Genomic DNA, 21,295 nt, shown 5'->3' on the forward strand with positions numbered 1-21,295 from the left:
GCCCCGCTGCTGCCCTCTAGTGCTGCCATAGGGTGGCTCAGTAATGGGCGCTCAGTGAGGGGGAGACCAGAGATGGGGGTGTCAGTGGCTGGGGGCCCGCGGTGCGGTGGGGGAAGGGCGAGGGGAGGGGGGGGCTTCCAGTGCCCCGCACCCTGCACAGCTGACGCCTACCCCTTTAATGCCCAGCGCCCACACTCAAGATGGCACCGGCAGAACGTGCCCGTCCTTCCCCAGCAGCTCAGTTCGCTTGCGCACAAGGCCTTTCCGGATTGGATGAACGGGACAGGGTGGGCGGGTCTTCCCCTTTGCCCCGCCCCCCGGGGTAGGTGGATCTCAGCGCGCGCAGGTGCGGGGGGGCGGTGCTGGGCCCGGGCAGGGGCTCGGCCGCGGCGGCGGCGCGGGCCGGGGGGGCTGAGGTGAGGCCAGGACCGGCACCGGGAAGCGGGCGAGCGCTGAGGGGGCTCGGGCCGTGGCCATGGCCACGGGGCTCCGCAGAGGGCCGTGGGCCGGAGCCTGTCGAGCGGATCCCATCCCCCATCCCAAACCTGTGTGTCCCCCTGATCCAACCGCTTTTCCCCTTCCAGCAGCTCCCAGCAGCGGCGGAGTGAAGGCAGGAGCCGCCGAGCCTCAGGACAAGGTACTGGAGCCGCTTGCCCCGTGGTCGGGGGGGCCTCTGGGCCCGGGGGAACCCTCCCTGCCGTGGCTGGGGTCCGGTATCCGGGAGCGGCGGGACATGGGGGTACAAGGCGGTACGGGGAGTACAGGGACACAGTACCTTCTTCTCCCTCAAGTCACCTCGGCTGGAGCACAATTGGGCAGTGATGGGCCTCATTCAGTTCCTTTGGGTGCTTGAGCTACGTTCCCATCTTAAGGAACCGCTGGGAATAGATGAGGCAAGAAATAGGGCAGCCAGAGCTTGGACATTCTTTCACACAATGTTCCCAGTGTCCAGTATATTAGCAACATCCGCCTGTTGTGAGCAGAGTTTGTCTAAGTTTTAAGGCCTTTGTCAATCTTAAGGGTAATAACCCTTTTTTTTTCAGCTGGAATGAAAGGAATTATTTAGGTTCTCACACTTGTGAAAGGCAGGTGTCTGTGACAGGCACCCTTGAGGACTGTCCATGTGGTGGTGGGCCTGTCTTGGGTTCCTGGTGGCCATAGAGGGGCTGGGGAGCTGGTCGTGGGGCTTTGGGGGTGCTGTGGGGCTGGGGCAGGACTGAAAGCACTGGGACGTGTGCCTGGCAGACACTGCTGCGCCTCCGACCGCCTTTGTTCCCAGAAGAGCTGGAGAACAGGGTTGTTTTTGTTTGTCAATGCTGCAGGAATGACGGTTGTGCTAAATAGGGAATTGTTTGTGATTCTTTGGGGCACAGTGGCTGAACCGTCACTGAGATGGAGCCTCAGAGGCTGGCTGAGCTGTTGCTCTCTGGTACATCCCCCACCCTCTTCTTGGAGATAGGGAAGGCCTGTGGTGTATGGCCTTGGCTGCACCAAAATGCCTGTTGAGATTGGATTTGGTTTTGGTTTGCCCAAGGATTTGTGGCATTGTCACTATCAGGTGTTCTCCAGAAGCTGGAGATCTCTGAGAGCAGCACCCAACCCAAAGTGGTTTATAATGGAACTGTATTGAACCTGCACCTACAAACCCCCCATGCGCTGCATGCGCTTGAAACCACAATAGCAAATTCACTTTACTCTCCCTGCGGACTCATAGGTCCTGACTTCAGCTACTAGAGAGAAGTTAGAAAATCACTGTGGGCTCTAAAATCCCAAAGCTCTGCCCTCTGACATTCCTCACCTTGAGCAGGTTTGCAGGGGTAGAGTTCCTCCCCATGATGCCACAAGTGGTTTGGGTGTTCTGGGGTAGCTGGAGTTGCACCAGCAGGCGGTGTACACCTGGGTTTGGCATTCCTGTCGTCTGGTCTTGGACTCATCTGGCGGGTTTATCCACGAGTTTGGATTCAGGTCTGAGTGGCCAAGTGCGGAGCTGCTGGTGTGGGTTGGGATAGTTATGTGCACCTTGCATCATGCTGTAATTATTCCGTCTAGAATAACAACAACCTCTTGGTTATGCAGCAGTTTCATGTGCAGTTGTGGAGGACTGGGAGCACCAGGCTTGGAAGATCTTGTTCCACATGAGTCCTTTGAGTGTGAAAGCCCACCCATCTCCTTGATGCAGCAGATGAGGGCTCCTAGGGAGCCTGCTGTGTGAGACCTACCAGGCACCCTTCTTCAGTCCAGGTAACCCTGGGCATCTGCTTGGCAGGAGAAGCTCCCTTACTGGGTGCTTTGTACCTCTGCGGTGCTGTACACCCATCACTGTCACATTGAGTGTTTGTGTATTTCTTTTGGTTCAAGGCCAAGGTTTGGATGCTGTGAAGGGGTGTGACTCATTGTGGTGACACTGGTGCTGTTCCACAGAATCATGGAATGATTTGGTTTGATGAGACCTTAAAGCTCATCCAGTTCCAACCCCTGCCACGGGCAGGGACACCTTCCACTAGAGCAGGTTGCTCCAAGCCCCAGTGTCCAACCTGGTCTTGAACACTGCCAGGGATGGGGCAGCCACAGCTTCTCTGGGCACCCTGTGCTAGTGTTCCACCACCCTCAAACAACAGCAAAACCCCAACCAAGCCCTAAACCAATCCAAGTCTCCGTGCTCGGCTCGTTTTGGTGGATTTCCCTGCCTAATGCAAACAGCTTGCCCTGTCTTTGCTTTTGCTCCAGTTGCCACTGAGGACAAGGTTCTAGCTGGAGCTGTGGGGTGAACATGAGATGGGAGCAGCTTCTCCAGGCCCCTGCTTCTGGGCTGGGGGGGTCCCAGAGCCCCCCTCAGCCACCCCAGGGAGCTGTCATCTATGGCGAGAGAAGTGGAAGGATGCTCTGGGGTGAAATGTTGTCTGCTCTTCAGAAGAGAAAGAGGTTGGTGAACAGTGGAAGTGAACATGTGTAAGGCTCCTGAAGGGGAGACCTTAGAGCAGCTCCAGTGCCTAAAGGGGCTACAAGAAACCTGGAGAGGGGCTTTGGACAAGGTCCTGTAGGGGCAGGACAAGGGGAATGGCTTTAACCTGCCAGAAGGGAGACTGGGATAATTTTGGCCATGTGATTGTGCATGAGGCTTCTCATTCAAATCCTCCTGTGCAGCCCTGTGCAGCTGGTGGTGCAGCTGGTGGGTGTGCTCATCTCTGTGATCCCCCCATTGCCTGCTGTTGGATCTGGGAACGGTGGGGAAGGAAGTGCTTGCTCCTGTGAAGAGATGCCGGGGGGCTGGGGAGGAACAGGAGCCCTGAACTATCAAAGCTCAGTTTAGATTTGCTTATGCTGGGGGGCAGTCTTCTGATGTGGGCTTTGGTTGCCTTGTGCAGTAGCCGCTAGGTGGTAGCTTGCTCCTCCTGCATGGCTCAGGGAGGCGGCTGCGCCCAGCACCCTGTTAAGTCGCGTTTTGGTGCTGGTGAGCTAGAGCCAAGAATCCCATCCGACAGCAGGGAACTCCCTGCAGTGCTGCATCCAGCTCTGGATTTTCTGGATTTTCTGCTGGAGTGAGCTTTAGGGTCCCTTCAGCCCAAACCAGTCTGTAATTCTGCGATGTTGAAGCATGAAATGAGAAGAAGCCCCTGCAGTTTCTGGTGCTGTTTGAGGTGCACTCCAGGCTGGAGGTAGCACCCGCTGGGGTTGGGTTTGCTCTGGAGGGCAGCACTGGGTGCTCCAGCTTCCTCAGTGCCAGCGCTGTTCTCTGAGTCACTTCCAGGCGTTGAGAGGCTGACCCCATGCTGGGTTCAGCTTCGCTGCTTCCCTTTGCTTGACTGTGATGGGAAGAGTCAGGACGGGCTGAAGGAGCCAGAGGAGGTGAAGGGGAGCTGCTGGAGGAGAAGGATGGCTTCTGGCTCACACCAGCACTGGGTGCACTGGGTGCCTCCCGGTACGTACACATGATAGGAAGGAAGCAGTCACTGCCCGATGCAGTATTGCAGTAAATGACCAACATAGATAAGCTTGAGAACAGTCTGGTTTTCTTGATGGTGCACATGGCTCATCCTGGAAAGGTGTTTCTCACCGATAGAGGGAGTGTTCTTGTAGTAAAAAGGGTTTTAAACCTGCATCTCTAGCTTTAGGACTTAGAGAATAGTGAGCACTGAATGTGCATCTTGTGTCCTTCCTGTGCTGCACACATACTGGGTGGTGCTGGGTGTTACTGGGCTGGAAGGTGGTGGTTGCTTCTTGGCTTGGGTTCAGTTGTTAAAACGGAATGAGAACAAACGTGGGGATGGGTTGGGGGAGCAGCAGGTGAACTTGCTTCAGTCTCTGCCTCTGAGATGGGGATTCTGGCTGCTGGTGCAGGCAGCATTGTGCTTTCTGTTGGCTGTGGGGCTCAGCTGCAGGGCTATGGGTTCATGCCTTATGTGATTACAGACATATTTTAAACCTTCCCTTCCACAAATACACATAAACACACACACAGTTTTATTGGAAAATACCTACAAACCCATGCTGTGCTGCAGACAAGCCCTGTGACACACCAGCACTGAGGTTTGCTAGTTCTCTGCCTGCTGGGCTGGAAGTTCGTGTCCCTGCAAGTAGCTCAGCACATTCCTCACTGGTGTATTCTGCACCAGTTTCATGAGTAAAGAGGGCTCAAAAGTGAAGTGCCAGAATGTTTCGCAGAGCAGGGCTCAGTGAGGAGACCGCTGCATCTCTTTGGACAATGCCAGGGCTGGGTTTGTGTGGGGTGATGGCTTCTTTCCTTGTAATAGGAAGTGCTTTCTGCAGAGTGTGTTGTTCATGCTGTGCATGGCTGGCTTCTTCCCTTCCTGAAATAAAGCTGAGCTGCACATTTGGTTCCTCTCTAATTCTCTTGAAATAATATGTGTGTTTGTGAGAGCAAACCATCTCATTGAGGTGAAAAGGTTCTCACTCCCAGGATGCAAGAGCTGATTTGGAGGCCGAGACCTGATTTTTTTCTCCAGCTTAGTTCACTGCTGTGTTGTCAGAGCTTGTGCTGGTGTAGTTTCCCTCCCTCCTAGAGAAGGGGAGATGATGGGTCTTATGGAATGGGCAGCTCCTGGCAATGGCTGGATCCAGCAGCTGGTCCAGGGGCTTAATTAAAGTTGTTTATGAAGATAATGGCACATTTCCAGGTTCCTCTTGCAGCTTCGTGTGCAAGTGGTTAAGGACTGTCCTTCACCTGGGTTGTTCTCATGCTTTGCCTCCATCTCGGAGAAGGACACACAGGGGAGTGTGGCACCTCAGGGGCATGGCACAGCTGCAGCTCTGCTGTGAGGATCCTCTCTCGGTGCTGGGCTCTGCACAGAGCTCCAGCAGCAGATACTGTTCTGCGACATGGGAGTGGAAATGGTTAAAACCAGTGAACAAACTGTCATTGAAACCTGTTGAGAGCAGTTGTGGAGATAATTTAAAAATACCTCAGCGGATGCCACTTGCCTTGTCTAACATAGAATCATAGAACCACAGAATCCCAGCCTGGTTTGGGTTGAAGGGACTTTAAAGCTCATCCAGTTCCAGCTCCCTCCCACGGGCATGGACACCTTCCACTAGAGCAGGTTGCCCCAAGCCTTGTCCAGCCTGGCCTTGAGCATTGCCAGGGATGGGGCAGCCACAGCTTCTCTGGGCACTCTCATAGGGAAGAGCTTCTGCCTAAGAGCTCATTTCAGTCTCCCCTCTGGCAGGTTAAAGCCATTCCCCCTTGTCCTGTCCCTATGGGTCCTTGTCCAAAGTCCCTATACAGGCACTGGAGCTGCTCTAAGGTCTCCCCTTAAGGAGCCTTCTATTCTCCAGGCTGAACCAGCCCAGCTCTCTCAGCCTGGCTCCATACGACCTGGGTCACTTTTTACTTGCTGTTAGAGATTCTGAATTGTGTTCTCTGGCAGCAATCAGCAGATAGAAGTTGATTCACAGGCTTTGAAAATACAAAGGAGATACAAATGACAAAAGAAAACAGCTCCTTTAGATCAGGAACTTAGAAATATAATTGGTTTTCTATACAGAAAAACATTACATGAGGCATTTGGGCTGCTCTTGTGTCAGATCACTATTGGGTCATAGATCATATTTGGCTCACCAGAGCTCAGGCCATGGTGGTGGGTGGCACAGAGCAGCGCACTGGAGCCATGGGCAGCTCAGGCATGGGCTGGCTGTGGATTTTGGGATGGTTGCTCACAGTTATGGGTCTCAGAGCATGAGGTAAGCCTGTCTCATGGCTGAGCAGTTGCTGGTTCTAGCCTAACTTCAGGTGGTGTCACTGCAGTTCTTGACAAAGCATCAAATGGGCATCAGCCCAGTTGGCTCAGAAAATGAGTCTTCATGCTTATGCTCTAACAGACTTCCCTTTGCCCCAGGGTTGGAAGCTCTGGCCATGGATCAGAAGGGCTATCGACGGGAGAGTTTCCAGAGCAGCACTAGTGATGAAGATATGCTGGAAATAGCAGGAGCATCTCTGGACTTCTCCATGGCAGAGGACGACCCACCTCTAGACAGGGAGATAGGAGGTAACACCTGCACATCCCTCTTCTTTCTGCTTTTCATAAGGGCGTTTGGTGATGTTAGATGATAGTATTTTCTGCATGCTCCTCCCGGCTCTGCCTAGGCTGGGTCTTGGGTTTCACAGTACCAGCGTGAATGGTTCTCAGGATTCTGCTCTGTGTTGCATCCGCAAGCAGACTTGCTTGACTCAGAGCAGCTGAACGCATGCTCAGTGTCAGATTTGGCTCCCAGCTTCGCTTCGTGGTGGAGGCTGGTGGGAGGTGTCTGCTATAAGCAAAGCAGAAAATCTCCTTAAGGTAAATGGCCATTGCAAGAAGTGTGTGAGCGACTTTATCGTGGTGGGGAGGCACTGCTTGTCCATCTCCAGCAGCTGAGCTGTTGTCCTCAGAAGGGTTCTGAGAACTTTCCCCAGTAACCTCTCAGAAAGGAAAGCTGCTCCCTTAGCCATTTGTGGGGTGTATTTGCTTCCCAGTACAGCATGTCCTATCCCACTGCTTTGCTTTTAGGGCTTCTGGCTCATCCTTTCTGGTGCTTCCAAAGTAGCTGCTCTAGGGAAGAGCTGCCCCTGCCACAAGGGAGGTGTCATGAGTGTGGTGGGCAGGATGACAGCACAGGGTGGGTCTTAGGGGTGTGTGGTACAAGCAAAGGCTTCCCTTCCCTCCTACTTTACTTGTAATCTTAAAAGTTGTCTGTTGTGGAGAGAATCTTGAGCTGTGTCAGCACAAAGGGGTTCGGTACTGAGCTTGTGCACAGCCAGAGACACTCGCCTTCCCTGCCACCACACATCAGTTCAGTGGGGGTGTGTTGCATCTCCTCCAGTTTGAGCCTGAGGCTGTGAAATGAGCAGGGGAGAGATGAATCTGCTGGGTTTGCTGAGCTTTGGCACTAGACAAGCACAGTCTGCCTGACTTTTGTCTTCTTTGAGTTATCGTAAGTTAGTTTAAAAGCAAAACCACTTAATTTGGGCAGCAGAGAGCAGTCCTGCATGACCTCCCATACACCTTCTCATCCTCTCCTTCCCGGGCCTGTTTACTACAGAGCAAAAATTAAAAACAAATGCTTCTGTTTGGCTTCTGAGCCATGTGGTCTAATCCTAGGTAGTGCAAGCGAAGGCAGACTGCCTTGAATGGCACCTCTCAGTAGCTGAAACAACCAGCAATTCTGCTGCAGGGCGTGCTGGAAGGAGGATGGGATTCTCTCTGCTTGGCTCAGTCCCTCTTGCTGCTGTCAGGCTCACATGGGGGAAGGATCACTGTGGCTTTCAGCAGTTATAGTAACTGAATGTTAAGCATTGGTTTGTGGTTAAAGAACCTCTGTGCGTGCACAGAGGGAACAAGTGCAAGGTGGACACACTGAGTGCGGTGTTCCCTGGGCTCCATCTAACAGAGGGTGGCTGGTGTGTGGGGTCAGCTGCAGTGTGAGGACCAGGCACAGTGCTCGCTCCAGCTTGGCCTTAGGAATCTGCCTGGTTTGTGTTGGGTGGGACCTCAAAGCTCATCCAGTTCCAACCCCTGTGGGTTGAAAACCTTCCACTAGAGCAGGTTGCTCCAAGCACTGGTCTAGAACAGGTCATGTCTGGGGTCCACTTCAGAACCCCTCACACAGAGCTTGGAATAACGACTTGTGATTGAATTTACTTCTGAGGATCTGTGACTTATGAGTATGTGCAGAATTGGGTACATGAAATAATCATGTTATGGTGTTGGTAACAGAATAGTAAATTGCTGTTGTCTGACCTGCTGGTGAGATCTGCTTTACCGTCCCCAGCTCTATGAACGTGTGCTCCTGTTCAGTCTTCAGAGAGAAGGAGCTGAATTGTTTAACTTCTTGTAAGGAAACGGAACTTAGAGGCAGCACTGGGTAACTGGAGCTGAGTTTACTTTGCTGCTGCCTTGAAGCAGCACTTGGTTGTTTCCCTCGTTTAAATGTTTTTTTCTCATCTCCAGTGAGGGTGTTTGAAGGCTTGTGGCTACTTCTATGGAAGAAGCAAGGGTTCCCCCCGGCATGTGTGCTTTGGAGTGCTGGAGGTGGCAGCACTTTGGGGGCTGCCCTGAGCTTGGTGGCAGAGAGGAGCAGTTCCCCTGCGGGAGGCTCTGACTGTTGGAAAGATGCTCAAGTCCACAGTAGGGTTGACATGAAATAAGAAAGGGAAATGAAAAGTGGAAAGAGCTGCTCACCCAGATACCAGTTTCAGTTCACTCTGCAAGCTTCCCCTGTGACTTCAGGAGCCGTTTGCTGGTAAGTGTTTGGGTGCCAGGTGTGCAGTATGAAGATGTGGTGGCACAGGCCCAACTGGAGCTGGAGAGGAGGGAACAGAAGTTCTCCCATGGTGGGCTTGACCGTAGACCTCTGTCTGGGACCTGCTGGTGTGTCAGATGGGTGTGAGTGAGGGACATGTTTTGGAAACAAAACTCAGAATCCCAGCCTGGTTTGGGTTGGAAGGGACCTTAAAACTCATCCAGTTCCAACCCCCTGCCACAGGCAGGGACATCTTCCACTAGAGCAGGTTGCTCCAAGCCCTGTCCAGCCTGGCCATACCACCTTCTCCGAGACTCATGCCCTCCTGCAAGAGTGATGGCATCCCAGGTTTCAAAAACAGCCACAACTGGAGCTTATGGATCTTGTCAGGCAACCAGAGGAGGAAGCATCTCCTGCTGGTTGGTAGGTTTGTAAATCCAGAGTTCATTTGGCAGCCAGTGCTCCTCCATGTTTCCTTATGAGCCCTTGACTGGTGAGTAACACCACTCTTGCACTGGATCAGGTACCCCATGGGAACCACTAGCTTTGCCTGCTGCCTACAGCACAGGATGCTTGTGCTGCAAAACATCTTCACGTAGGATCTTTGTGCCTAGCTGGTGTCTGCTTCCCAAAGGCCGGAGCTCTTCAAGAGCTTCAGCTGAAATGCAGATACTCTGAGTAACTCAGGCTTAATTTAGACTGGGCTATGATGGCTTTTAATACCTGCCACTGTGCTGTCTGGCTATGGAGAACCCCTGTGAGTAGCACATCATCCTACTCTTACCTGCTCTTGTTTGGACTTCAGCATTTCATCAATGGAAGGTAACAAATAAAGCTTTCCTGGATCATTTAGTTTATTTCCACACTGTTAACTTGTACCTGGGAATCAAACCTGGCTTTCTAAGGAGCAGCCCCTGCTGCTTTTCTGGTTTTCCTGTAGTCCAGATTGTGGCATTACACGAGGCAGCAAGTGCCATTACACGAGGGAGTAAGTGGTGTTTACACCAGGCTGTGGCATTACACCAGACCGCAGGTGGGTCTTGGCAGTGCTGTCTTAGAATTGCTGTCAAAGCACAGCTGTTAACCCTGGCCAAAGGGGTGAAGAGGTGACACACTTGGTGAGGATTCAGTCCTGCCTCCCAGGCATTGTTTCATCTTACTGGCGTCACGTCCCTGCTGTGCCACACGTGATGTTCAGGGTGCATTTCTCCAGAAGTAAATCTTCTGATTGGTTGAAGGGGTTTAAAAAGAAAAAGCTCTTTCCTTGTTGCCTGTTCCAAGTATTGAGCAATGACTTGCAGAGCATGATCTGCTGACACTTCAGTTTCCAAGTCAGACATGCTGACTGAGCCTGACACTGTGTACACTTGTCTCTACTCCTGTCCTGCAGGACTTGCTTCATGGACACTGAATTCCTTTGCTCTCTTGTAGTCCCATTGCAGTCCTCCAAAGGCAGCCGAAATGATGCTGGACACCAGCTCAAGCTCCCATTAGAGCAGGCACCACTTGTCCAGACCACTTTGAACACACTGAATAGTCAGTACAAGCAGAAGGAATGAAGTTCCACTGTTGCCTTCCTCCTGCTTCAAACCCGGGAATTTATGCCTTGAGCATCCTGTGTCTTTAGCCAGTTGCTTTTCTATGAGAAGACTTTCCCTGTTGCTCCCCAAAAGCTTCATTTACTTAAGAGCTGCTAAAGGAAATTGTGCCCACAGCTCCATGGGTACCCAAATACAGGGTCAGGTACATTCTGTCTGCAACCCTGTTTTTTGTTATTTGGGGTTTTTTTTATTGTATTTTTAAAGAAAGACAGGATTTACAAGTCCTGGTTCCTTTAGCAAAGTCTGTTGGAGTTGAGGAGGTGTAGTACCTGGGCATTGTGGTAGCCTCTGCTGAGCTTCAGATCACAGAGAGCAGAGGGAGGATGTTGTTCCCCCTTTTCAGAGGAAGGCTTAAATATTTCATGGCTGGAAGGTCCACTTTTTGCTATAGGATTTAAGTTGTTTTTTCTCTTTAAGCTCTAAGGGCAAGAACTGAGAATTTTAGTAGCAACAAATAACAACCCAAAGTGCAGCAGGGCTCATGAAGCTTAGATTTCCCATGGAGTTTTGAGTTTATCCACCAGATCTCTGGACACATTTGGTCTGTGCAGTGGGAAGTGGAGGCAGGTGGTGGAGCTTGATGCAGTGTTCAAAGAATCACAGAATCCCAGCCTGGTTTGGGTTGGAAAGCATCTTAAAGATCCTCCAGCTCCAACCCTCTTCCACTAGAGCAGGTTGCTCCAAGCCATGTCCAGCCTGGCCTTGAACGCTGCCAGGGATGGGGCAGCCACAGCTTCTCTGGGCACCCTGTGCCAGCGCCTCAGCACCCTCACAGGGAAGAGCTTCTGCCTAAGAGCTCATCTCAGTCTCCCCTGTTCTGGCAGGTTAAAGCCATTCCCCTTGGCCTGTCCCTGCAGGCCCTTCTCCAAAGGTCCTCTCCAGGTTTCCTGCAGCCCCTTTAGGCACTGGAGCTGCTCTCAGGTGTCCCCTTCAGGAGCCTTCTCTTCTCCAGGCTGCCCCAGCCCAGCTCTCTCAGCCTGGCTCCAGATCAGATCTGCACCACCTCTCCCCTCAATGCCATCTGGCGGCTGCTCTCCAAAGGTTTCGAAAGGCCAGGTTTTGCTGGCCAGGGGATTTCATTGCCCACTGCCCCTTGGGCAGGTGAGACTCATTCACCCACACAACAGAAGTGCTAATGGACCACCTCTGATCCCTGTGCTGGGGGTATTTTCCCTGTTTTTTTTTCCTTCTCCCACCTTCCTCCTTGACCTCTGGTCAGAGACCCAGGGCTGGCAGCAGCCTCTGGCTGGGCATCTGGGCAGACCAAAGTCAAAGTTTGCAGTGTGTAGTGTTTCAGGCTCCACAGACAATGGGTGAATGACAAGCTATCACTAGTGAATCACAGCCAGAAGAACTTAATCAGCACCTGCTTTGAGCTCTTACCTCCATGGAATAGCAAGATAAGGAGTGCTGGGGGTTTTGGGGAAAGCTATTGCCTGTGTGAGAGGGTGGAACAAGGATTCAATACCTGCCTGCCCACTGAGCAGAGAGCATGACTGCAGCTCATAGCAAGCAGAAGAGCAGCTCTATGGGCAAAGAAGGGGTTTTTCAGTGCCTCTGAGTCTGTGTAGATTCCAGTGTCAGGAATCTACAGACAGTCAAGCTGAAGTCTGGCTTGCTCCAGACCTTTGCAGATGTGTGTGGAACACCTTCCACTGCAGCAGCTGCTCCAAGCCCCTGTATCCAACCTGGCCTTGAACACTCCCAGGGATGCGGCAGCCAAAGCTTCTGTGGGCACCCTGTGCTAGCAGGGAAGAGCTTCTACCTACAGGCTCATCTCAGTCTCTTCTCTATGACAGGTTAAAGCCATTCCCCCCTGCCCCAATGTCCTGGTGCAGTCAGCTTGGGCTGTGTGCAGTCTGTACAGCACAGCAAATGGGCTGGGTTTTGTCCCAAGGGTATATTGCCCCAGGTAAAACATCCCCAGTGCTGCGTGTGCGGCTCCGGTGTGCAGCCTTCACGCTGGGCTTACCAGGGATCGCATCTGGATGTAGGAGCTGCCCGGTGCCTGCCGGGGAGGGGACGATCTGGCTGTGCTGCCTCAATCCTGCCCTTCAGCAAGGTGCAGGCTGGCCCATGTGACGGCCGGTGTGACGCCAGGCCCGGCGTGTGGGGAGGGCCCCGCACCACTGCCGGCTCCTCTGTGCAGCAGGGTGCTGCGGGGAGACACAGGAGCTCCTGCAGCCCTTGCCCCATGGGGCAGCGGCCACGCTCCCAACGGCACTCCCGCGGAGCAGCGGCTGAGCCACGGTGAGGAGGCTGCGGGCGTGGAGGAGGAGGAGGGACGTGAGCCGAGGGGGAGCGTGGCCATGTGTGCGCAGCCGGATCCGCTGGTGCCTCCGGAGCTGCCCCGCGGCTCGCTGGGTGAAGGTGGTGGCGGGTGATGGAGGGCGAGCAGCCGGGGGGACACTGGGGTTTCTGCTGTGTAATGGGCAATGGTGGGTGGTTTGCTGCCTGCCTCCCTTTTGCTTGTAAACCCTTTCCTTTCCCAGGTCTGCTTGAGCAGGCGTGCAGGCTCCTCACCGGGCTGTCCTCTTGCCATGCAGGACAGCTCCTAAAGCCCATGGGCTTGCTGGTTTGAAACGGCAGATGCTGTGACTTTAACAGGCACTGCCTGTTTTTTTCCTGAGCCAGACTCTCTGAAGTGGAGCATTAACCCATTTTAGGGAGGTGATCAAAATACTGACAAATCTGTGCTGAAGGAATGAACTGTACTCCTCTAACAGAGTTGTGCTGTCTCTAGGCACTAAACGACTCAGAGCTCTGTACCTTAGGAGCTGGGGAGAGCTGTACATTCACCTTCATTGCATTTTGGCAAGGCTTTCTGAGGCTTGTTTTCTTCCCTTTTTCCAAGGAGGTTATCATAGGATCCTTGATTTGCAACAAGCTGAGGCAGGAAATATAATCTTGATAAATATTTATGGCTGTCAGCCATGTTACAGTTGAATGTTGCTCCTGGAAAAAGTAAAAGGATGTTTCCTCATGATATGCTATCAAAGGGGCACCTTATCCTCTGCTGTGAATGTGCTGTGTGTGGCTGGAGACTTCAGGGCTCTGGGGACCTCAGCTTGGGCTGAATGGAGTCGGTACCAAACAGTGCCTGGTCCCCAGCCTGCAAGTCAGGCCCAAACATCCCTTCTGCACGTGGCCTTGTCCCAAGAGCCCTCAGCTGTGGTTGTGTTATGGATGGGATTGTGCAGATGGTACCTGTGGGACTTCAGTGCTGTGGATTGAGGTGGTAGGTGACCTGCAGTGCTGTGCACAGAGTCTGTCCCCTCGGGCTCTAATCCATGTTGCTCTGTGGCAGCTCTGAGCAGGGAGTGCGTTCCCAGAACAGCTGAAAGTTGTTGGTCTGGGCAGTTATTCCAGAAGACTGAGCAAGGAATGACCCTGATCTCATCTTGCAGAAAATACTGCTCAAGGGAGTTAGGGAGTTTAACACTGCTTTATAGAGGCTGGTTTTTAGGACAGCTCTATCTCTTTCTATCTTTAGATAAACTCCTGGCTGTGCTGCTTGGCTTTGGGAGGTGAGGGCTAGGGAGGTGATCATTCATCTTGCCCTGCTCAAGGTAGACTCAGTGTTGTCTTCTGCATTGCTGGGCTTGGTAGAAACTCGTCACCCACACTGAGCAAAGTCTCAAAGACCCCCCCACCAGAGGCACCTCACTATTTGTAAGTGAATCATAGAGTCCCTATCTGGTTTGGCTTGGAGGGGACCTTAAATCTGTGGGTTTTCCCCTAAGTGAGTGTTTTGGTGATGCTGTTTTCCTTAAAAAGGGGAAAACTAAGAAATGCTCAGTTTTCCCTCTTCTTCCCCACCAGGGTTTTCCTCATATAATGGAGGAGGGATGAATGGTACAAGCACAATGATGGATTTCCTGGAGGAACCTCTTCCCGGTGTGGGCACCTATGAAGATTTTAACACTATAGACTGGGTGCGAGAGAAGTCCAGGGATCGGGACAGACACAGAGAGGTAAAATCTGTTCCTACTCCTTGTGGCACTGATGGCAGGATAATGAACCTGCTGGAGCTGATCTGGGTTCTGACTGTGGCCTAGGAAGGCACTTAGAAGGAAGACCTGGGATTGCCCTTCAAATGGGCATGGAGATCCTCTCCACAGGAGCTTTAATCTGGAGACCGGGGACATGACATGTTGCAGTTTATCAGTTGCTACTTCTGGAGGCTTGGATTTATGGAAAAGCTGTGGTGGATTTCTACTACACATCTTAAATGCCTTAATGCTACATTTCCTTAGGCCACAGTAGACTTGTTTGGACCATAGCAAAGCCTGCAGAACTTTGCTCTCAGGGAGTGTCATCCCCTGAGAGAGACACTCAGGCAAGCTATGTGGTTATTTGCAGTATTCTGGAAGAATCACATTGCTCTTCCTGGTTTACAGTGGAAGGGACTAAGCACCATGATCCTGTTTACTGATGAAGAAACAGGTCACTCTTCTGCTCACACCATTGCACTGTGAATGATGCTCTTCCTGTTGGGTTTGTTTGTGCTGCATGTTTGAGAAGATGAAGTGCATTCTTTGAGACTTTCAGTCTTTCAGGCTAAGTGCAATTCTTCCCAGGACTTCACCACTCTCTGCAATTCAAGGGATCTGCTTAGAAAGCAGGGAATGCTTGTCCCCACCATGCTCCGGATACCTCATGCCCTGGCTCGCAGACCTTGTGGGGAGTGAGAACTGAGCTCAGCTGGTCTAGTTGCTTTCCAAAATATTCTTTCATGATTCTTCTTTTCCCCTGAGCCTCACAAACCAACCTGTGTCCTAGTGACAGTGCACAAACTGGGCACTGTCCCTGCTCACTGGGGGTACACACAATACAGTGTAATGCCTAAACTTGAGCAAGTGCAGATCCCATTTAGAGACTCCCAATGCTCCCACTGCCTGCTGCCCCAAAACCTCTTCCCAACTATGGATGAAGAGTACAAAGCCAAAAGACCTCTCACACACATGCGTGTGTGCACACATGCATGTGTGATGCCCATGATGGAACAGGATGACCTATTTCCTCTCTGCAGAGGTGCCTGAATGACAAGACTGCTTCTGTCTTCCTCAAAAGAAGTTGAAATCAGGTCAAGGCAGAAGTTTCTGCTGGTCAAAGAGGTGTAGCATTGGCTCAATGAAATATAAAGGAAATAGCTTTGGCACCCACTCCACCAAGCCTCCATTCAGTAGCAGTTCCACTCTCCAGCAGCATGGCATTTGAAAGAGGAAAAATCCAGAGAATTCAGGCAGAAAGGATTCTTACTTTCTTTATTCCTCACTTAGTGAGTGCTAGTTGGCTGCACCAATGTGCCTCTTTATCTGGGAATATAGTGGTGTCCTGGAGTGCTTCCCCTGGGAGAAGCAGAGGGCTGATGGGTGCACAGTAGCAATTCTGTCACCCTTTTGTCCACCTGTCAAGAACAGTGAGACTGATGGGCTTCTGCTGGGCGCAGGCAGACTGGGGAGCTCGCCCTCCTGGGGCACCTTGGATGGGACTGAGTCCCACTTCCCAGTGCCACTATTCCTCTGTGTTGGCATTAAACCTACCACTCTTCTTGTGCCTGGCTGAGCAGCACTTCACAGAGCCTCCTCTGCTCAGGGCAACTCATGTTTGCGTTACAGATACCGAGGCTGTAGCTGGAGACTCTGAAGTGCTGATGACAGCTTCTGTGTGCTCTCATGGTACCAGTATCAATCTCAGTGGGTATCAGTATCCATGAGGCACAAAGTTTCTTCAGTGTCCAGATTGACCTGTGGCGCAGAATGACACACTGTGATCTGTGAATCACCATGTAGCTTTAGAGCATTTACACCAAAGTGTGTCTGTGTCTTAGTGGATTGTTTCTTTTTGGAACCTTTCCTAGATCACCAGTAGAAGCAAAGAGTCCACATGGGCACTGATACACAGCGTGAGTGATGCCTTCTCTGGCTGGCTGTTGATGCTCCTCATTGGGCTGTTGGCAGGTAAGAGCAAACCTCGGTTTAAAGTTAAGTCCTGGTTCTGAACTGCAGCATCTATTCCTCCCACAAACCCCAGCAGGTTGCTGGAGCAGGAGACCTCATCCCTGGAGCATGGGCTGTGCGAGGGGCTTGCTGATACTGATGCCTCTGCCACAGCTTTGCTATCTATGGAGAATTACTTTTAAATGCTTTGGTTTATGGAGAATTAGAATCATAGAACCATAGAATGGTTTAGGTTGGAAGGGACCTTAAAGTCCATCCAGCTCCAACCCCTGCCACAGGCAGGGACACCTTCCTCTAGAGCAGCTTGCTCCAAGCCCCTGTGTCCAACCTGGCCTTGAACACTACCAGGGATGGGGCAGCCACAGCTTCTCTGGGCACCCTGTGCCAGTGCCTCAGCACCCTCACAGGGAAGAGCTTATGCCTAAGAACTCATCTCAGTCTCCCCTATTCTGGCAGTTTAAAGCCATTCCGCTTGTCCTATCCCTATAGGCCCTTGTCCAAAGCCCCTCTGCAGGTTCCTTGTAGCCCCTTTAGGCAATGGGGGCAAAAATGTCTCCCCAGAGCCTTCTCCAGGCTGAACATGCCAAACTGTCTCTGTAACAGAGGTGCTCCAGCTGTCTGATCATGCTCTCGACTCCCTTGGGAATGTCCACATCCCTCTTGTGTAATCCATCAAAGCAGAGCTTATAAAAATGCTGGGTGTCACACTGTGGGGGGGTCTTTCAAGGCTCTTCACTGGACCTGGAGAGGGTAATGCCAAGGATGCTAGGACTTTGGGTTGTTATTTGTTGCTACTAAAATTCTCAGTTCTTGCCCTTAGATCTTAAAGAGAAAAAAAAACTTAAATCCCATAGCAAAAAGTGGACCTTCCAGCCATGAAATATTTAAGCCTGCCTCTGAAAAGGGGGAACAACATCCTCCCTCTGCTCTCTGTGATCTAAAGCTCAGCAGAGGCTACCACAATGCCCAGGTACTACACCTCCTCAGCTCCAACAGACTTTGCTAAAGGAACCAGGACTTGTAAATCCTGTCTTTCTTTAAAAATACAATAAAAAAAAACCCAAAAAAAACCCAAAAAAAACAGGGCTTCTTTCAGAGCTTGACTGGCCAAGACCTTTAGCATAACCTTTGCCCCCTGTGCTGCAGAAGCACATCAGCTGGAGACGGGCCTTCCTGAGAGGGAGCAGCTCGGCTCCCAGCCCTAGGAGTAGATGAAAGCTGCTGTTAATGTTTAGAGCAGAAGCCAGTGTCTCATTAACTAGAATATCTGCTGAATGTTTATTGCCACCTCTGGAGCTTGTACCAGGACTTGTTCACATGGAGCAGAGGTTTCTGCTTCTGGCCTCAGTGCTGAGCTGGTGTTATAACTGAGAGCAGAGCTAATGGCAGCACTTACCTGTGAGGATTGTAGGAGTTGTTCTTAACATAAGAACAAGAAATTGATTGAAGATTGCTCTTTTCAAATCTGAGTTACTGGCTCTCTGCTGCCTGGCTTTCACTTGGCACGTTTACAGCTTTCCCTGGTTTTAATTTTATTTAAATTGGCTAGAAATGTTTTCTCCCAGTTCAAAGGTATGCCTGTCACAGCTTTAGTATTGTTAAGTACTTTGGAGGCTGATGACACATACTCCAGAAGTGCCCCATGTCCCCCTCAGCCCACTCATTGTGCTGTATTTATCAAGTGCTTTTTCAGTGCCATTGGGCAGAAGTAATTTCTGGTGATCACAGAATCCCAGCCTGGTTTGCGTTGGAGGGGCCCAGACTCACGCAGTTCCAACTGCCTGCCATGGGCAGGGACACCTTCCACTAGAACAGGTTGCTCCAAGCCCCTGTGTCCAACCTGGCCTTGAACACTGCCAGGGATGGGGCAGCCACAGCTTCTCTGGATGCAGTTTGTGGTGTTTCAGCCTTTGAAATATTATTGGCCATGTTTTGCATCCTGACTTGCTCATTTCAGTGTCTATAGATCCTTTAGCAAATCTCCCCATTTAGCTCTATATAGAATACAAGGTGGTTGGAGGCAGAAATACGAGTGCTGCTCTATGTATTGGTATGCGAGTCAAAATGTAGCAGGGCAGACTGAAATCTTCAGATGTGTGAGTCTCAGCAAGGGAATTATTACACTTCTTTTTCCTTTCTTCCTTCAAACCAGGCTCCTTGGCAGGGCTGATTGACATCTCTGCCCACTGGATGACAGATCTGAAGGAAGGAGTGTGTTTAGCAGGTTTCTGGTTTAACCATGAGCACTGCTGCTGGAAATCCAACACAACCTTCACGGACAGAGACAAGTGTCCTGAGTGGAAGAGCTGGTCCCAGCTCATCCTGGGCCATGGAGAGGTGATGTGTGTCTACAGCTGGTTTTATAGAGTCACAGACTGGGTTGGGTTGGAAGGGACCTTACAGCTCATCCAGTTCCAACCCCCCTGCCACAGACAGGGACACCTTCCATAGGGCAGCTTGCTCCAAGTCTCACCCAGCCTGACTTTGAACTTTAAATGTCCCTTCAACCTTAATTATTCATGATTCTATGATTGGGTTCATTTGTTTCACTCAGAGGAATGCAAGGTGAGCATGGGTCTTGTGTTTCTGGCAGCTCTGTCCAGGGAGCCACCAGCCTGACTGGGACAGACCTTATCCCAGTGCCAAGCTACTTGTGCACCTTGTTTGCTGTTTTAAATAATGGTCTTTGGGTACAGGATTGGTTCATATCCCGATAACCCAGGAACATAACTTGTCCTTGGAACCTCACACTTGCTGTAGCTCTTTTTGTTCTGGGCTAATAACTTTATGTGGCATTTACCTGCTATTTCTGTACTTGCTTCAGTGAAGAGGCTCGACGTGATCTCAGCTGAAATGATCTCATTTGGATTCCTTTCTCTGCATTCCAGGGGGCTTTTGCATATATTCTCAACTACTTCATGTACGTTGTCTGGGCCTTGCTGTTTTCCCTCCTTGCTGTGCTACTTGTGAAGGGCTTTGCTCCTTATGCCTGTGGCTCAGGAATCCCAGAGGTGAGTGAGAATGAGGAGGGAGTTTTTAAGTGGGCTGGGGAACCACCATCAAAGGATTCCACATCCCTGCTGTGGAATAATAATTTCTTGCACTTTAGAAATTATAATAATATATGTTGGTATTTTTTCCCCAAAACTATCGAGAAACATGCCTAATACTTAGGTCTTCATGCAGTCCCTTTAAAAACTCAAATGTGTCAGCATTTGCTGTGGGAGACATGAACAAAAGCACACTGTGTAAAGGCTACAAAAACCAGATTTTTCTTCAGCAGGGTCAGTAGCCCTGAAGGAAGGACTCAAGTGGCTGTTTCAGCCCTTGCATGGTGGGGTATTTTTGCTGACTGTGTTATTTTTGATAGCTGGGGGGAGTGGGAAAGCTGTGAGCAGGACTGGGAGCACCCAGTAAAACAGGAGCTCTGCCTAGGGCTTGACTGAAAGCCTGTAGAGCTTTGTGTGCTTGACTTCCAGATCAAAACTATCTTAAGTGGTTTCATCATTAGAGGCTACCTGGGCAAGTGGACGCTCATCATCAAAACCATCACCTTAGTGCTGGCTGTGTCCTCTGGGCTGAGCCTGGGCAAGGAGGGGCCCCTGGTGCACGTCGCTTGCTGCTGTGGGAACATCTTGTGTCATCTCTTCACCAAGTACAGGAAGAACGAAGCCAAGCGCAGAGAGGTACAAGGGGGCGCCTCTGGTGTGGGGAGACTACTGGGGCTGGAGCTTTGCCTCAGGTGTAAGTTGTTCTCTTTTGGCATGTTCTTGGTGTGCCTCAGTGCGACACTTTCTTGGAACAAAAGCTATTGTGGTTAGGAAGGGACAGCACAGCAGTGCAGGTTGTCATGTCTTTTGTGATAGCAGCATTCACTGCACTAACCTCCACCTCTGCAACACCTAGTTGGTTGGCCATGCAGCTCCAGAAACTGTTTTGGGATTGAGAGACCTGTGCTTGCCTTTAGGAATAGAATGAAGGGCTTTGCTTTCAGGGATGCAGTGATGGGCATGGTGGAAGAACTATGCTAACATCTAATGTGAAGCTTAGGAGTGTTTCCTCACAGTGCTCCAACCTGAGTCAGTGGAGAACAGTTCATGTGGGCTATGCAGTATCACATTGGTCAGTTTACTTTCTGCTAAGCCAAACAATGGAATGCACCCAGTGGACTGGTTTTGGGTGCCCCCCAAGCTCCTCTAGTTACACTGCATGAGAAATGCTCTGAATGTGAGACAGCTCAGTGTTCTGAGGTGGAATTGCTGCCATGCTGCTTTACTGGGGCTTTAAGGTAAAAGTGTGAAACCAGCTGAAGCAGGAAAAGGTACTTGCCATGATGGCACTTCTACTGATTTGGGTGGGAGTGTTGAAATGCCAGCACCAGTGGGTGTGTAGCTCCCTGCAGCTCTCCTCCTTGAGGAACTGGCTCACTCCACTGTTGCCCTGCTGTCTGTAAAACAGACCAGACCTGGCTGCCTGAGCACTCGTTGGAGATAAAAACTGCAAAGTTAAAGACAGACACGAAGGTTGGGGATGTTTGAAAATGCCTTTTTGGTTTCTCCCATAGGTTTTATCAGCAGCTGCAGCTGCTGGAGTGTCGGTAGCGTTTGGTGCCCCGATCGGAGGAGTGCTCTTCAGCCTAGAAGAGGTAACAGCAGCATTTTCTGGTGGCCCTTGGCGAGCTGTTTGATTGCAAAGACTGACCCTGCTGGGTTAAAAATCCTGCCCATAACTGCTGGGTTGTAGGAGAGCCTCCTGAGTACTGGTCGGTAGTGTGTTTACAAGGCCAAACAATCTAAAAGCTAATTGGGGTTTCAGGTAATTCTTGGGAATACTGGAGAACTTATGTTGCATAATGTCTGTCTGAAACTTTGCTCTAAACCTGTTGGTTTCCTGTGGTCTGTCTCTACCCAGCACCACTGACTGCTCACAGCCACAGCCTGCCTCATGTTTGCCATGTGCCCACCCTCTCCTGACAGCTCTGTCCAAGGGTACATT

General features: G+C 51.2%; 1 protein-coding gene across 5 annotated transcripts in view; it reads left to right on the top strand.

The window, feature by feature from the left end:
* Positions 1-396: 396 nt before the first annotated feature.
* The window catches only part of LOC101869475 (H(+)/Cl(-) exchange transporter 5), a 28,694-nt gene continuing 7,795 nt past the window's right edge, over positions 397-21,295 (top strand). The window contains exons 1-11 of one of the 5 annotated variants that reach the window (XM_034063720.1): positions 397-416; positions 588-637; positions 2,077-2,241; positions 2,728-2,922; positions 6,354-6,503; positions 14,160-14,311; positions 16,201-16,300; positions 18,453-18,637; positions 19,189-19,311; positions 19,780-19,986; positions 20,865-20,945. In XM_034063720.1, coding sequence (XP_033919611.1) covers positions 2,859-2,922; positions 6,354-6,503; positions 14,160-14,311; positions 16,201-16,300; positions 18,453-18,637; positions 19,189-19,311; positions 19,780-19,986; positions 20,865-20,945 — 1,062 coding nt within the window. In that variant the 5' untranslated portion in view covers positions 397-416; positions 588-637; positions 2,077-2,241; positions 2,728-2,858. Of the gene's footprint in view, positions 417-441; positions 638-2,076; positions 2,242-2,727; positions 2,923-3,807; positions 3,920-6,353; positions 6,504-14,159; positions 14,312-16,200; positions 16,301-18,452; positions 18,638-19,188; positions 19,312-19,779; positions 19,987-20,864; positions 20,946-21,295 lie in introns of those variants that run through there. The other 4 variants (XM_034063721.1, XM_034063723.1, XM_034063722.1 and 1 more) reach the window with 4 other exon arrangements.

The sequence above is a fragment of the Melopsittacus undulatus genome, chromosome 6, assembly GCF_012275295.1.
Source record: "Melopsittacus undulatus isolate bMelUnd1 chromosome 6, bMelUnd1.mat.Z, whole genome shotgun sequence".
Taxonomy (NCBI): domain Eukaryota; kingdom Metazoa; phylum Chordata; class Aves; order Psittaciformes; family Psittaculidae; genus Melopsittacus; species Melopsittacus undulatus.